The following is a 16,828-nucleotide window of genomic DNA, read 5'->3' as shown; positions in this document are numbered from 1 at the left end:
AATAATGAATAAAACATCAAGCTCAAACATCGACACCCTTCACTGATCACAGGTAATTAAAATGTCTTTTGGGAAGGTCAGTGAGCACGTCTTTTAAAATGAGATGACAACATAGGTTTGATATTAATACATTTAATTCCCCAAATTCCAATTCCTAAATATCACAGTAGTTACAGCAAATTATTCATTAATATGCTGATTTGCATCTGTAATATATCAAAATGAATTAGCAATTTTCCATGAAGTTATGTGCATAAATTAAAATGTGAAACGCAGCTCACTCACTGAAATTGAATTTTTTTGTGCTACATAGTATTAAGTTACTGTGTACAACCTAATTTTTGAAAGACATCTATATAATTAAAATTCTTCTGTCACACCTGGGTAGTGTCATGGAAACATACTATGCTGAATGATGGTTTTTTTAATGCACCGGCTGGAAACCTGAATTAAATCGTTAAAAAAGGAAAAAAAAAGGAACAGATAAAAGGTGACTGCAGCAGTTAGGATGGTCACTGCATTTTTCATCACGATACCATAGATTCCAATGCATCAAGGTGGAAGCGAGTTGTCTGCCAGTCCGTTCCAGAATAATGATCCAGGTAATTTTGAGTGAACTACCTAGCCTGCTCCCATTAACAAGACATTAAGAAAATCACTTGGGATATTAAACTGGTGGAGATGAACTAGTCAAACCTAATCACTTGAACGATGGACCCTGGTTGAGAGAAGGGAATTCCTAGACATGAACTAATTAAGATGCAAGAGGGAATATACACCGAGCCATCACGTTGAATCACTGGATGACAGTCATATGACAGGCCCACCATCTGAGTATTTAAGCTGCTGTTTTCTCTCCAGCAACTGAGACAAGCAACTAGACACCGACAAGAGAAGACCCATGTGGGGTCACTCTTCTCTCTCTCACACTCTCTCCAGGGAATAGAGGGATATGGGCCCCGGAAGTGCAGAAGGTGTTAGTTTAGGCAGGCATCAAGATCGGCGCAGGCTTGGAGGGCCGAATGGCCTGTTCCTGTGCTGTACTGTTCACCTTCAAGCTTCGAACCCTACCTGCTGCTGCAACCAGCTAGGCTTATCACTGCTGCAGACAGAGACCCCGTGGAGGTAATCATCTGCATCACTGTCTTAAAAGAAATGACAAATCAGCTGGCCACATCTGCAAGCCAGAAGCCTCAGGACCATCGAGTTCATCCAGATGCCAGCCGAGTCACCAAACTCCACAGACTATACACCTTTTTTATTGCTCTGGACTGTAATCCGACTAATCTATCCTTCCCCATTCTGTAACCTATTTGCGTGTGTATGTAAACCTCGAGTGTTTTTTAAAAATTCATTTATGGGATGTGGGTGTCGCTGGCTAAATCAGCATTTATTGCTCATCCCCAATTGCCCTTCAAAAGATGGTGGTGAGCTGTCTTCTTGAACTGCTGCAGACCATGTGGAGTAGGTACACCCACTGAGCTGTTAAGAAGGGAGTTCCAGGATTGTGATCCAGCGACAGTGAAGGAACGGCGATATAGTTCCAAGTCAAGATGGTGCGTGGCTTGGAGAAGAATTTGCAGATGATGGTGTTCCCACGCATCTGCTGCCCTTGTCCTTCTAGTTAGTAGAGGTCACGGCTTTGGAAGGTGCTATCTAAGGAGCCTTGGTGTGTTGCTGCAGTGCATCTTGCAGATGGTACTCACTGCTGCCACTGTGCGTCGGTAGTGGAGGGAGTGAATGTTTGTGGATGGGGTGCCAATCAAGCAGGCTGCTTTGTCTTGGATGGTGTCGAGCTTCTTGAGTGTTGTTGGAGCTGCACCCATTCAGGCAAGTGGAGAGTATTCCATCACACTGCTGAGTTTTGCCTTGTAGATAGTGGACAGGCTTTGGGGAGTCAGGAAGTGAGTTACACACCACAGGATTCCTAGCCTCTGACCTGCTCTTGTTGCCATGGTATTTATATGGCTACTCCAGTTCAGTTTCTGGTCAATGGTAACCCTCCAGGATGTTGATAGTGGGGGATTCAGCGATCATAATGCCATTGAATGTCAAGGGGAGATGGTTAGATTCTCTCTTGTTGGAGATGGTCATTGCCTGGCATTTCTGTGGCGGGAATGTTACTTGCTACTTATCAGCCCGAGTCTGGATATTGTCCAGGTCTTTCTGCATTTCTACAGGGACTGCTTCAGTATCTGAGGAGTTGCGAATGGTGCTGAACATTGTTCAATCAGCAGTGAATATCCCCACTTCTGACCTTATGATTGAAGGGAGGTCATTGATGAAGCAGCTGAAGGTGGTTGGGCCTAGGACACTACCCTGAGGAACTCCTGCAGTGATGTCCTGGAGCTGAGATGATTGACCTCCAACAACCACAACCATCTTCCTTTGCGCTAGGTACGACTCCAACCAGCGGAGAGTTTTCCCCCGATTTCTAATGACTCCAGTTTTGCTAGGGCTTCTCGATGCCATACTTGGTCAAATGCTGCCTTGATGTCTAGGCAGTCACTCTCACCTCACCTCTTGAGTTCAGCTTTATTGTCCATGTTTGAACCAAGGCTGTAATGAGGTCAGGAGCTGAGTGACCCTGGTGGAATCCAAACTGAGCGTCACTGAGCAGGTTATTGCTAAGCAAGTGCCACTTGATAGCACTGTCAACGACACCTTTCATCACTTTACTGATGATGGAGAGTAGACTGATGGGGCCTGGTTGGACCTGTCCTACATTTTGTGTGCAGGACATACCTGGGCAATTTTCCACATTTCTGGGTAGATGCCAGTGTTGTAGCTGTACTGGAACAGCTTGGCTACGGGTGCGGCAAGTACTGGAGCACAGTATTGTTGTCAGGGCCCATAGCCTTTGCAGTATCCAGTGCCTTCAGTCGTTTCTTGATATCACGCGGAGTGAATCAAATTGGCTGAAGACTGACATCTGCGATGCTGGGGCCTTCAGGAGGAGGCCGAGATGGATCATCAACTCGGCACTTCTGGCTGAAGATTGTTGCAAATGCTTCAGCCTTATCTTTTGCACTGTTGTGCTGGGCTCCCCCATCATTGAGGATGGGGATATTTGTGGAGCCACCTCCTCCAATTAGTTTAATTGTTCACCACCATTAACGACTGGATGTGGCAGGATTGCAGAGATTAGATATGACCCGTTGTTTATGGGATCGCTTAGCTCTGTCTATTGCATGCTGCTTACGTTGTTTGGCATGCAAATTGTCCTGGGTTGTAGCTTCACCAGGTTGACGCGTCATTTTGAGGTATACCTGGTGCTGGTCCTGGCATGCCCACCTGCACTCTTCATTGAACTAGGATTGGTCCCCCAGCTTGATGGTAATGGTAGAGTGGGGGATATGCCGGGCCATGAGATTACAGATTGTGGTTGAGTACAATTCTGCTGCTGCTGATGGCCCACAGCGCCTCATGGATACCCAGTTTTGAGTTTCTAGATCTGTTCAAAATCTATCCCATTTAGCACGGTGATAGTGCCACACAACACGATGGAGGGTATCCTCAATGTGAAGACGGGACTTTGACTCCACAAGGACTGTGCGGTGTTCACTCCTATCGATACTGTCATGGACTGATGCATCTGCGGCAGGCAAATTGGTGAGGACGAGGTCAAGTATATTTTTCCCTCTTGTTGGTTCCCTCAACATCTGCCGCAGACCCAGTCTAGCGGCTATGTCCTTTAGATCTCAGCCAGCTCGGTCAGTAGTGGTGCTATCGAGCCACTCTTGATGATGGGCTTTGAAGTTCCCCACCCAGAGTACATTCTGTGCCCTTAGTACCCTCAGTGCTTCCTCCAAGTGGTGTTCAACATGGAGGAGTACTGGTTCATCACCTGAGGGGAGAGGTACTAGGTGTTAATTAGCAGGAGGTTTCCTTGCCCATGTTTGACCTGGTGCCATGAGACTTCATGGAGTTAGGGGTCGATGTTGAGGACCCCCAGGGCAACTCCCACCCGACTGTATACCACTGTGCGGCCATCTCTGCTGGGTCTGTCCTGCTGGTGGGACAGGACATATCCGGGAATGGTGATGACGGTGTCTGGGACATTGTCTGTCAGGTATGCTTCCGTGAGTATGACTACGTCAGGCTGTTGCTTGACTTGTCTGTGGGATAGCTCTCCCAACTTTGCCTCAAGCCCCCAGCTGTTAGTAAGGAGGACTTTGCAGGGCCATCATTAAACCAGCTTTTTGATTTCAGATTTATTAATTGAATTCAAATTCCACCTTGCGCCGTGGTGGGATTCGAACACATGTCCCCAGAGCAATACCCTGGGTCTCTGGGTTTAGTCCAGTGACAATACCACTACGCCACTGCCACCCCAGTGTGTGTTTGTTTCTGTGACTGTGGGAGCATAGTTTATTATTTTACTTAGATCGGTTTAAGTACAATAAAGCTAACCTCTTTCTTTGTTAAACTGAAGAAAACCTGTTCGATTGTCTGTTTTTATGATTATCATACATAAATAGTTAAACACTCACTGAATTGGCAAGTTCATCCACTTTAAAAAAAGATATAAATCTGTTGCGGTCGAACAAGCAGAGGGACAAGAGGGGAAGGAAGCCCTTTGACCCCCTCCTAACCTCATTGTAACAGTAGTGCCACCATTTTTATTCATGGGATTTGGGTGTCATTGGAAAGACCAGCATTTGTTGCCCATCCCTAATCGTCCTTGAGATACAACCGAGTGGCTTGCTAGACCATTTCAGAAGGCAATTGAGAGTCAACCACATTGCTGCGGGTCTGGAGTCTGATATTGATCAGACCTGGTAAGGATGGCAGATTTCCTTCCCTTAAGGGCATTCATGAACCGAATGGGTGTTTACAACAATCGGGTAGTTTCATGATTGCCATTATTGTTACTAGCTTTTTTTAGTTCCAGATTTATTTAGCTGAATTTAAATTCCATGGCTGCCATGTTACAACTCAGATTGCCAGGTGGTGAAGGATAGAACTGGAGCCTAGTTTTCACACACTTGCTAGATTTTATTTACAGGGATGCATGCTACATATCAGGCACCTCCAACCAACAATGACGCTTTCAATCTGCTCCGATATATATGAGCATAGGTGAATCCCCAATTAATTCCCACCACCTGAAGACAATTAATCTCCAACTGATATGCCATTAACATGTCATGGTGGGATTTAATCTCAAATCCTTGGATTGTTAGTCCAGATCTCTGAATCACTATTCCAGTAACCTAACCAGTATGCGACCATACATCCACATGGCCATAAGGCAACAAAAACAATCAATTCGCTGAAATAAATCAGTAAAGTGAGCCAAGCTGACTGCTTTAAATATCCCACTGACTAAAAACAAACCACTCAAAAGCAAATCTAACAATCTCTGTAGCATGGACTTCCGCTTTCCAAACATTAGCTTGAATCTCCATGCATCCAGCCAATCATATTGAGTTATTCTCATTGACAGATTGGGACATCCAAATGGGATTAAGGTAGAAGCTGAAATATCATACTTCGTAAAACAAAAATAAAAATGTAAATTTTTTGATAATGGAGAAATTTGATATTTCACAAATATAAAATTAGTTTTTCAGGGCCAGTGAGACTGTTCAGCAATAATTATGAACTTAATATGACATTAAAAACTCAGTTCCACATTATAATATAAGGTGCAACTTTTCAAGGGTAACCATGTAAAAAGGACAAGTTCTTGTCAGTTTGGTGATTTCTAATTGCAGATTAACCTTTTTGAGTACTGAAAGTCTTTTGGAACTTGCACATTTGTTAACTGCTAAAAATATTTTTTTCTGACTGGGGGCAACTTCAACAGCACACCGTCTGGAGAAGCGTAGAATCACTGACAGCAACTTCTGGATTTCCACGTTTACCTGCACATGTGCAGACTCCAGAAGCTGCTGTCAGTTTCAGAGGAGTAATGATGGCGAGGGCCGACAGTTTCATCCTCATTACTAACACAAAATCCAGCCCAATATGTCATACATCCTGTAAATTTCTTTTCATCCTAATAGGTTTGAATGGTCTGCTTCTGAAGACATAGGGCTGAAATTTATATTCCCGCCGCTGGCGAAAACAATGGCAGCCTGCCCATGCAGGCCGCACGTCGTGGAGCCGCTGCGATCCTAAGCGATGATGTGGAGGGGGTGGGCTGTCCGTCCCCGGCAATGGCGTCAGCTGCCTGTGCGCAGGCGCTGGTGCCATTTTTAAAGGGCTTCAAGCCCTACCGTTTAATTTAAATATTTAAAGAAACACTTAATAAAAAAAATTAAATACATTTATTTTGCCCCTCTCCCACAGCACCCCCCCCCCCCCCAATAACCATAAAATTAATTACTTGCCCTCCTAGAGCATGGCTACCCAACCCGAACCCGACGACATGTGTTGGATTCTGATTGGGTCAGGTCGCTCTTGCGGGTCCGGTATTCGGGCTCGGGTCGGGTTGGACACAGTGACAGCCAGGACGTCAAGGCGGGAAACACTCCGCACTAGTCTGCAGTGAGCGATTCCATCCAAGGTAGAGCACAGCCTCTTCAATAAAGTTGATTATATTCCGGTGGTCAGGTCGGGTTGGACGTGGGAAAAAAAATCAAAGGACATGGGCCAGGTCGGATGTGGTTCTGTCGGGCTCGGGTCAGGTTTCATTTGCAGACCCGAGCCGGCCTTTACCCTCTCCGCCCCAAAACACTTAGCTTGACCACCTGACCTCCCACCGCCATCCCCCCGTCCCCCAGCTAAATGCATAACCTTTAACCCTAAAACCCTTCCCACATCCCCTACACCAATGATGTTTCTTTGATCCCATTCCCCCCACCCCCGCACTGAGAAACTTACCTCCCCCCACCTCCGCACCAGCATTCCACCTCATTTCCCTGGACAGGGATCCAAAGGCACAGGGGTGCCAGCCAGCAGCATGAAGATCGCACCAGGACAGACGGCAGGAATGCAAGTGTAACTAATTCATTGATTTTAATTTATTGAAATATTTAACTGGCGATCCAGTCACCGAGCAGTGTGAGGGCCGCCGCGAGGCCTTGCCACTGCCAGTAATATCGGGCCATGCCCTCCCAGTGTCGGGGTGCATGGTGGCCCTCTCCCGGAGCCATTTTCCACCCTCCTCCTGCCACGACCCCTGACGTCGGGGGGTCTGTAAAATTCAACCCATAGTATTGCCACCCAATTAGACTGAACTGGGAAAGGGGTGATCCAGAGCAATTCTGGTTCCTGTCCCACATTTACCTGAAATGCTCTTGGGGTTTCACGGCCCGTGAATTGTGAACTCATGTAGAAATAAAAGCACAATGCCACACCACTTTTGGAAGCCTCTGCACTACTTTGGTTAATATATTTTCAAAGCAGATTGCACAGAAAATAGAAAAGTCCTCCCATCTGTATTAAGAAATCATGAAAATTATCGTGTCTCAACAGGGTAAATGTGGGTGCAATCAGTCCTGGACAGAAGCACAAAATAAGCAATAGCAAATCAGCAGCCTGTTTTACACTCCACTTTTCTATCCCAGAGTACTGTGTTCAGTTCTGAGCATCGAACCTGAAGGAGGATGACTCCACCACCGAACATCAAGCGACTGTCCACAGGACTGTCACTGACCTCATCCCCTCCGGAGATCTTTCCTCTACAGCTTCCAACCTCATAGTCCCACAACCCCGGACAGCCCGCTTCTACCTCCTTCCTAAAATCCACAAACAGGACTGTCCCGGCAGACCCATTGTTTCAGCCAGTTCCTGCCCTATTGAATTTATTTATTCCTATCTTGACTCTATCTTTTCTCCCCTGGTCCAGTCTCTTCCCACCTACATCCGAGACTCATCTGACTCCATACGTCATTTTGACAATTTCCAGTTTCCTTGATCTAACTGCCTCCTCTTCACTATGGACGTCCAATCTCTCTACACCTCCATCCGCCAACAGGACTGTTTGAGGGCTCTCCGCTTCTTCCTTGAACAGAGGTCCAACCAGTCCCCATCCACCACCATCCTCCTCCCCGTGGCTGAACTTGTTCTCACCTTGAACAACTTCTCCTTCAACTCCACTCACTTCCTTCAAGTAAAAGGTTTTGCTGTGGGTACCCGCATGGGTCCTAGTTATGCCTGCCTTTTTGTGGGATATGTCGAACATTTCTTGTTCCAGTCCTGCTTAGGCCCCCTCCCCCAACTCTTTTTCCAGTACATTGATGTTTGTATCGGTGCTGTTTCCTGCTCCTGCCCAAACTGGAAAACCTTATCAACTTGGCTTCCAATTTCCACCCTTTTCTCACCTTTACATGGTCCATCTCTGACACTTCCCTTCCCTGACTTCTCTGTCTCCATCTCTGAGGATAGGCTGTCTACTAATATCCATTATAAGCCCACTGAATCCCACAGCTACCTCGACTACACTTCTTCACACCCTTCCTCCTGTAAGGACTCCATTCCATTCTCCCAGTTTCTCCGTCTCCGATGCATCTGATCTGATGATGCAAGCTTCCACGAAAGCGCTTCTGATATGTCTCCCTTTTTCCTCAGCACAGGATTCCCCCCCACTGTGGTTGACAGGGCTCTCAACCATGTCCAGCCCATTTCCCGCACCTCTACCCTCACTCCTTCCCCTCCCTCCCAGAACTGCGGTTCCCCTTGTCCTCACTTTCCACCCCACCAGCATCCACATCCAAAGGATCATCCTCTGCCATTTCCGCCATGTCCAACGTGATGCCACTACCAAACGCATCTTCTCCTCCCCTGTCAGCATTCCGAAGGGATTGTTTCCTCTGCGACACCCTGGTCCACACTTCCATTACCTCAACACCTTGCCCCTTTCCCACGGTACCTTCCTATACAATCGCAGGAGGTGTAATACCTGCCCTTTTACCTCCTCTCTCCTCACTATCCAAGGCCCCAAACACTCCTTTCAGGTGAAGCAGCGATTTACTTGTACTTCTTTCAACTTAGTGTACTGTATTCGCTACTCACAATGCAGTCTCCTCTACATTGGAGAGAACAAAAACAGATTGGGTGACCGCTTTGTGGAACACCTTCGCTCAGTCCGAAAACATGACCCCGACCTTCCTGTCACTTTCCATTTCAACACTCCCCCCACTGCTCTCATGTCCATATCTCTGTCTGGGCTGGCTGCAGTGTTCCAGTGAACATCAACGCAAGCTCGTGGAACAGCATCTCTTTTACCGATTAGGCATACTATCGCCTACCGGACTGAACATGAGTTTAATAATTTCAGAGCATGACTGTCCGCCCTTTTTTATATTTAGTTTTATTTTTTATTTTTTTTAAATTTTGGTTTGTTTCATCATTCATTTTTTACCATGTGCCTGCCCACTTTTTTTTTCATGGTTGTGCTTTTGGCCAGGGCTATTCATTATTCTGTCATTTAACACCCTCTCTGCACTAACACTTTGTCTTTCACCACACCATTAACACACCCTTTGCCTTTGCTCCATAACCTTCTTGTCAGTTATTCTCTGTGACCCTCTGTCCTATCAACACCTTCCCTTTTGTTATCTTTTGCCCCACCCCCACTGTATTTGCTTGAAACCTACTACATTTCTAACCTTTGCCAGTTCAGATGAAAGGTCACTGACCTAAAACATTAACTCTACTTCTTGCTCCTCAGATGCTGCCAGACCTGCTGAGTATTTCCAGCATTTCTTGTTTTTATTCCTAATTTGTGTAATCTCCCCTCATAATTTAACCCTTGCAGTCCAGGTTATCAATCTGGTCAATCGATGCTGCACTCACTCCGAGGCCAATATATCTTTTCAAAGGTGTGGTGCCCAAAACTGAACAGAGTACTCTGGGTGTGGTTTAACCAGGGCTTTGTATAGCTGAAGCATGACTTCTACCCCCTTGTATTCTAGTCTTCCTTGAAATAAAGGGCAGCATTCCATTAGCCTTTTGGATTATTGTCTACCTGTTCATGACATTTAATGATCTATGTACTTGGACCCCCAAGTCCCTATAGACCTCCACTATTTCTAGCTTTTCATCATTTTATAGGTCCAAAATGGATGACCTCACAGTTGCCTACATCGAAATCCATTTGCCACAGTTTTGCCCATTCACTTGATCTATTAATATCCCTTTGTAATTTTTTGCTTTCTTCTGCACTGCTTCCAATGCCCATTACCTTCGTGTCATCAGCAAATTTGGATATGTGGCTTTCTATCCCAACATTTAAGTCACTCATAAATACGGTAAATATGAGGCCCTAACTCAAATCCTTGCAGGACCATCACTAGTTACAGTACCTGCACACTATCCCTACACTCCATCTACTGCCTCTCAGCCAATTTCCTAACCTGGCCAAAAATTTGTCTTAAATTCCGTGGGCTTCAACTTTAGCTAAGTCTATTATGTAGGACTTTATCAAAAACCTTCTAGAAGTCCATATAAATAAGGTCCATAGACAGCCCTGTTTACATTCTTTCGTCACCTCTTAAAAAAATTCAATCAGATTCATCAGGCATGACCCACCCTTTACAAATCCACGCTGGCTCTCTCTGATTATCTGAAAACGTACAAGGTGTTCAGTCACCCTATCCTTAATTATAGACTCCAGTAATTTCGCAAGAACAGATGTTAGGCTAACTGATCTATAATTTCCTAGTTGACCTCTCTCATGTTGTTTAAGTAGTGGAGTGACATGTGCAATTTTCTAATCTAAAGGAATGGTGCAAGGCTTTCCTTCTCTGTCTTCTACTTTTATCCAGTGGACTTCAAAGAATGAGTTTGCTTTACAAGTCTGACAGTAGCTGATTTGAGTGCTATTTGAATTCTGCCTCTCTAAGCACAAATGTACAGTTTACAATTTTGACACGATTATTCCTCAACATTGCCAGGAATGTTACTTTAGAATCAGGACTCCAAACAACCAGGGTATCCCACATGCATTCAGCACACTACAGTAAACCTATACTTTTAATTCTTTAAAAAGAAATCATGATTTATAAAATTGTAAACAAATGGATCTCACTGCCATTAAATGCTGAGTTTAAGCATTTCAGATATCCCTTCAGTTAAAAGGCCTTCTTTAGATAATGTTTATAACATATTGTGGTTTGACTGAGCCACGTAATGGAAAAACAGATATTTAATGTAACATGGTTTAGAAAAATGATGCCATCTACAGCTACCCTTATTAAAGCTTCAAAATCATCAAAACATTGACTGAATTTCATCACCACAAAGTGCTGCCCTTTTATAAACCAGATGAGACTATGAGGTGATATTAAGCAACTTGCATCATTTGAGGGACAGTCCACAGAAGCCTTAGACATATAGCAATCCAGCAGAAAGCTGACTTTGAAACCTTTGAATCCCATAAACTGTGGTTACTTAGCAAAGTGTTAAAAATGGTGATTTTAGAAATACAATTGTGGATTTACTTTAACAAGTAACACATAATATTTCTGTCCAAGTTTATATCTCACTTATTTTAAAAAGGATTGTATTTACTGGGAGCAAAGGCTGACTGATTTGATTGTTTTTTTTTTTAAATGAACATAGGAATGGGAGGAGGCCATTCAGCCCCTTGAGCCTGGTCTGCCATTCAATAAGATCATGGCTGATGCTGCTCAGATCTATTTTCCTGCCTTTGCTCCACATCCCTTGATCCCAAGTCTTGAAAATCCAATTGTCCATGGCCTTTTAGGGAAAAAGAGGTCTAGATTTCTATGACCCTTTGTGTGAAAAATTGCTTCCTGATTTCACTCCTGGTTTTATTAGGAAAGATTTGATTTGACACATTTAATAAACTGCCACAAAGAGTCTCCAGCTGTAGTAATTCATTGAGCAGGCAATAATGCTTTCAATGCCAAAGGCCCTTTTAGGTAAACGTTTGAGTAGCAAAATGCAGGCAAATGGTGATTGCAAAAACAGGCTGCTAATTTATTTTTTTTACATTAAAGAACATTTCCAATTCTGAAAAACGTGAAGACTTCTCACAAGCTGCAGGAGTCCAGAAACAGGCTGCACTTTCTTCAAACATTCACGTTACACAGTGGGCATCAATCATAGATTTTTGTAAACACTAATGGTGCTTGTCCTCTACAGTGCAATCACAAGAGTAATTTTTAGCCAGTCCCATTCAGAAGTCGGCCTCCATCAGAGTTCCGCAAAATGCCCATTAACTCATTTCCAACACTCACGTGGCTATTACTCTCTCATTTCCGCAGCCAGTAAATCATTCAACTGTGTTGCGTTGTCACATAGAACTTTGTTCTTAAGTGATTACAATCAGAATCAGTTACACCAACTGTGTAACAGCCCCGACAAACAAATTTTTCTGCAGCACCTGTGGAAGAGCCTGTCACTCTAGAATTGGCCTTTATAGCCACTCCAGGCGCTGCTCCACACACCACTGACCACCTCCAGGCGCTTACCCATTGTCTCTCGAGATAAGGAGGCGAAAGAAGAAGACAATCAGCTATTCAAGGTGTTTTAATTTACTTTTTCTCAGCAGGAACGACAGACTGCATTTGGCTCCCAGTGTTGCAGAGGATTTAAAGAGATTGGCTTTCAGGAATGTTTAAGACCAATGGAAAATGAAAACTGGTGCGTTACTAGGCTTTACGATGCTTCACAAATGACCAACTGAAGGGAAACGGTGAACTTGTCAATTGATTTCTGGAGAGGGCAGTTATGTGGGATCCTTTCTTGTTCTCCATTTTGATGGGATTTTTAAAAGTTCTATGTTTGTTAGTTTTTATAGCATTTCATACACCTGTCCTTAGTAGCACTATATACTTGTAGTTGATTGTAAAATTACTACACATGATCTAATTGTTAAGCTTATATAAATATAATTGTACAAAAGTGTGAGGCTTTAAATGAGTGACTATCTAACAGACTTCATTTAAACAATTGTTGTTCGTGACATTCCCTAATTATGTGCATCATGCTTTATGCAGTTTTAATTAATCTTTACAGCACAATTATTCATTGCCTCTCTTTTATGGATAACAAGAGTGCTGGGGAAGAGGATGGTGTAGTGGTGTTGTCGCTGGACTAGTAATCCAGAGACCCAGGCTAAAACTCTGAGGACACAGGTTCAAATCCCACCACAGCAGCTGGTGGACTTTAAATACAATTAATTAACAAATACAATTAATTAGTGAAAATCTGGGCAAAACTCTCCTCTGGTTGGAGTCATACCTAGCACAAAGGAAGATGGTTTTGGTTGTTGGAGGTCAATCATCTCAGCCCCAGGAAATCACTGCAGGAGTTCCTCAGGCTAGTGTCCTAGGCCCAAACATCTTCAGCTGCTTCATCAATGACCTTCCTTCAATCATAAGGTCAGAAGTGGGGATGTTCATTGATGATTGGTACTGAAGATTGTACATTCGCGACTCCTCAAATACTGAAGCAGTCTATGTCCATATACAGCAAGACCTGGCCAACATTCAGGCTTGGGCTGATAAATAGCAAGTAACATTCACGCCACGCAAGTGCCAGACAACGACCATCTCCAACAAGAGAATATCTAACCATCTCCTTTTGACATTCAACGGCATTGCCATTGCTGAATCCCCCACTATCCACATCCTGGGGCATACCATTGACCAGAAACTGAACTGGACCAGCCACATACTTATTGTGGCTACAAGAGCAGGTCAGAGGCTGGGAATTCTGTGGCAACTAACCCACCTCCTGACTCCTCAAAGCCAGTCTCCACTTGCCTGGATGAGTGTGGGTCAGGAAGCTCAACACCATCCAAGACAAAGCAGCCCACTTGATTGGCACCACATTCACCACCTTAAACATTCACTTCCTCCACCTCCGACACACAGTTGCAGCAGTGTGTACTATCTACAAGATGCACCGCAGCAACGCACCAAGGCTCCTTCGACAGCACCTTCCAAACCCACAACCTCTTCCACCTAGAAGGACAAGGGCAGCAGATGCATGGAAACACCACCACCTACAATTTCCCCTCCAAGTCACACACCATCCTGATTTGGAACTATATCGTCATTGCTTCACTGTCACTGGATCAAAATCCTGAAACTCCCTTCCTAACAACACTGTGGGTGTACCCGCACCAGATGGACTGCAGTGGTTCAAGAAGGCAGCTCACCATCACCTTCCCAAGGGCAATTAGGGATGGGCAAGAAATGCTGGCCTTACCAGCGCACCACATCCCATGGAAGAATTTTTAAAACTATCATAGAAACCTACAGCACAGAAGGAGGCCATTCACCCCGTCAGTCCAGTGCTGGTCTTGGAAAGTGCAGTCATGCTTCATCCCACATCCCACTTTTTGTCCGTAACCCTTTGCTTACTGGCCCACTTGCCGGAGGGAGTAATTTTTTTCTACCTATTCTGTCAAAATCACTCATCATCTATTCCATCATCTCTGACTCTTCTCTGTTCCAAGTAGAGCATTTCTTGATTTTCCAAACTCTCTCCATGACTTAATCTCATAACTTCATTCCTGATAACATCCTGGTAAACCTCCTTTGTGCCCTTTCGAAGGCCATTATATTTTTCTTGGTTCGGTGCCCAGAATTGTCCACAATCCCTCAGCTGAAGACTGACCAATGGTTTATAAAGTTCGAGCATAATCTTTTTGCTGTTGTAATCTATTCCTCTACTTATACAGCACAAAAGGAGTCCATTTCGCCCATTGTGCCTTCTTTTTGAAAAAAGCTATCCAATTAGTTTCACTCCCATGCTTTTTCCCAATAACCCTACAAATTTTTCCTTTTCAAGCATATGCCAACTTTTGTTGGATAATGCTCCTGGAAGCTTTACTACTTAAAGGCACTAAATGAATGTAAAGTTTTGTTATATAGCGGATACCCTTTTGAAAATCACTATTGAATCTGTTTCCACCATCCTTTTTATCACAGTTTCTCTTGCTAAATTTATTTTAAAAGCATCTGGAAAACATTACACATCTGGAAAAATACGAACCAAGGATGTGCAGAACTGGCTAACTCATTTTGACAGATCAGCATATTGCAAAAAATCCTGCAGCATAACGTGGATTCTTTGTTATCATTTTCAAATGCTCCGCACACAGTTCGACCCAACACAACCTGGTGCGCGTGGCATTGCAATGATATACCAAAGATGCTCTCCCATTCACATCTGCACTGTTTTTAAATTCCCTTCATTTTCTTCCCTTCTTTTTAGGTCCATACCCACCATTCCCCTGAATTAGATAATGAAACAGTACATTACTCCAAGGAACCATCTTTCGGTGGGAGGGGAGAGGCATGGGAGTTGTGAGTGTAGCTGATGGTGGCCCAATTTCCAATGCCTCCTTATGCGGAGACTGTGTCCTCCACTCTGCATCTTCTCCCAACAGTGCAGACACGAATGGGTGCTCACTGTATGAGAAACTATGGGTGCAAAGTGTGATCACTTTCTTTTTCCCTCTCTGGCTACACAAGAGGAGCATTTTTTTATTCATATCCTGCAAAAAGAAAAATAAATTCAAAGGTGTGGATTCTGAGTTTTCCAGAATGCATTGAACATTTTGCCCGTTTCTGAGCAATACATTCGATTGGACAGGCACAGATATCCAGACTGGCCCACGCTTCTTCACAAAATTGGGAACTGCTCAAACCAGACCAGACAATATACCCACAATCAACAAAAACAGAAAGAAACACAATGAGAACATTTCCAAAACCAGTAGCTGATGTTTGTTCCTATGAGCGGAGAATTAGTGCAAAGACATTTTTAGCAGCAAAAATTAAGCAATACCCTTTTTCGAGCCTTTTGTCCAATTCCATAAAGAAAGATAAAATAATGCACTGTCTAAAAGATTTAGTTCATTTTTTTTCTCCAAACTTGTCTATTAAATGAGCATTCAAACAATTCAAGTAATTTTCTTGATTCTTTTCTCACCAGAGATGCATTTCATTAATATGGGCCTTTTGAGGATACAACATTTTACACATCAATCTTTGATGGAACAAAAGAAGTACTAACATAGAAAACTCTTTGTGATCTGAGAAACACATTAGATTTTGTATCCTAAACCAGCATTTCAAAAATGATAAGGACTACAAAATATAAAAATTTGTAAGTAACATCACATAGAAATACCTTAAAGAAGTGAAGGGCTATACTTAACATGCAAAAACTTGCATTTATATAGCACCTTTAACAGAGTAAAACATCCCAAGATACTTCACATGAGCATATTCAACAATGGCTTGATATTGAGCCAAACAAAGAGACATTAGGACGGGTGACCAAATGCTTGGTTAAAGGGGTAGGCTTCAAGGGCCTTCTAAAAGAGAAAGAGGTGGAGAGGTGAAGAGGTTTGGGGAGGGAATTCCAGAGTTTAGGGCCTAAATGACTGAAGATATGGTTGCCAATCATGGGGATGAAGGAAGTTGGGGATACACAAAAGGCCAGTGTTGGAGGAATGTACAGTTCTTGGAAGGTTGCAGGGCTGGAGGAGGTAACAGAGATAGGGAGGAGTGAAGACCATGGAGGGATTTGAACACGAAGATGAGGATTTTAAACTCAAGGCATTGGTGGACTGTGAGCCAATGTAGATCAGCAAGCCCAAGGGTGATGGGTGAACGGAATTGGACAGAGTTAGGATTTGGGCAGCAGAGTTTTGGATGAACTCAGGACCATTCCTGATTGGTGACTATTGAATGGTTTTAGTGTTTGCCACCTACCTCACTGGAATCCTGTGCTATGTCTGGAGTTTCTTGCTCTGCCTCTACTGGTGACATGTTGTTCTCTCTGAAATAGAAGTTTAGGCTATATTTACACAGGATGTTACTGGAGACCAGGAAAAGAAAAACATTTAGGAAAACTTGTAAGTGCACCATTTCTAATGCGCTATTTTCCC

The 16,828-nt window shown here is 43.8% G+C and overlaps 1 protein-coding gene across 14 annotated transcripts in view; it reads right to left on the bottom strand.

Annotated features, from left to right (window-relative positions):
- The window catches only part of fam13c (family with sequence similarity 13 member C), a 217,778-nt gene that overhangs the window by 47,949 nt on the left and 153,001 nt on the right, over positions 1–16,828 (bottom strand). For 13 of the 14 annotated variants that reach the window (XR_010977043.1, XM_068052466.1, XM_068052465.1 and 10 more), the window contains one exon: positions 16,653–16,719. The exons of the other annotated variant lie outside the window; for it this stretch is intronic. Coding sequence is in view for 12 of the 13 variants with exons in the window: in XM_068052466.1 (XP_067908567.1) it covers positions 16,653–16,719 (67 nt within the window). In the remaining variant the exon portion in view is untranslated. The remainder of the gene's footprint in view (positions 1–16,652; positions 16,720–16,828) is intronic. 14 annotated transcript variants of the gene reach the window in all.

The sequence above is a fragment of the Heterodontus francisci genome, chromosome 20, assembly GCF_036365525.1.
Source record: "Heterodontus francisci isolate sHetFra1 chromosome 20, sHetFra1.hap1, whole genome shotgun sequence".
NCBI classification, from domain to species: domain Eukaryota; kingdom Metazoa; phylum Chordata; class Chondrichthyes; order Heterodontiformes; family Heterodontidae; genus Heterodontus; species Heterodontus francisci.
This window is presented reverse-complemented; position numbering and strand designations above follow the sequence as displayed.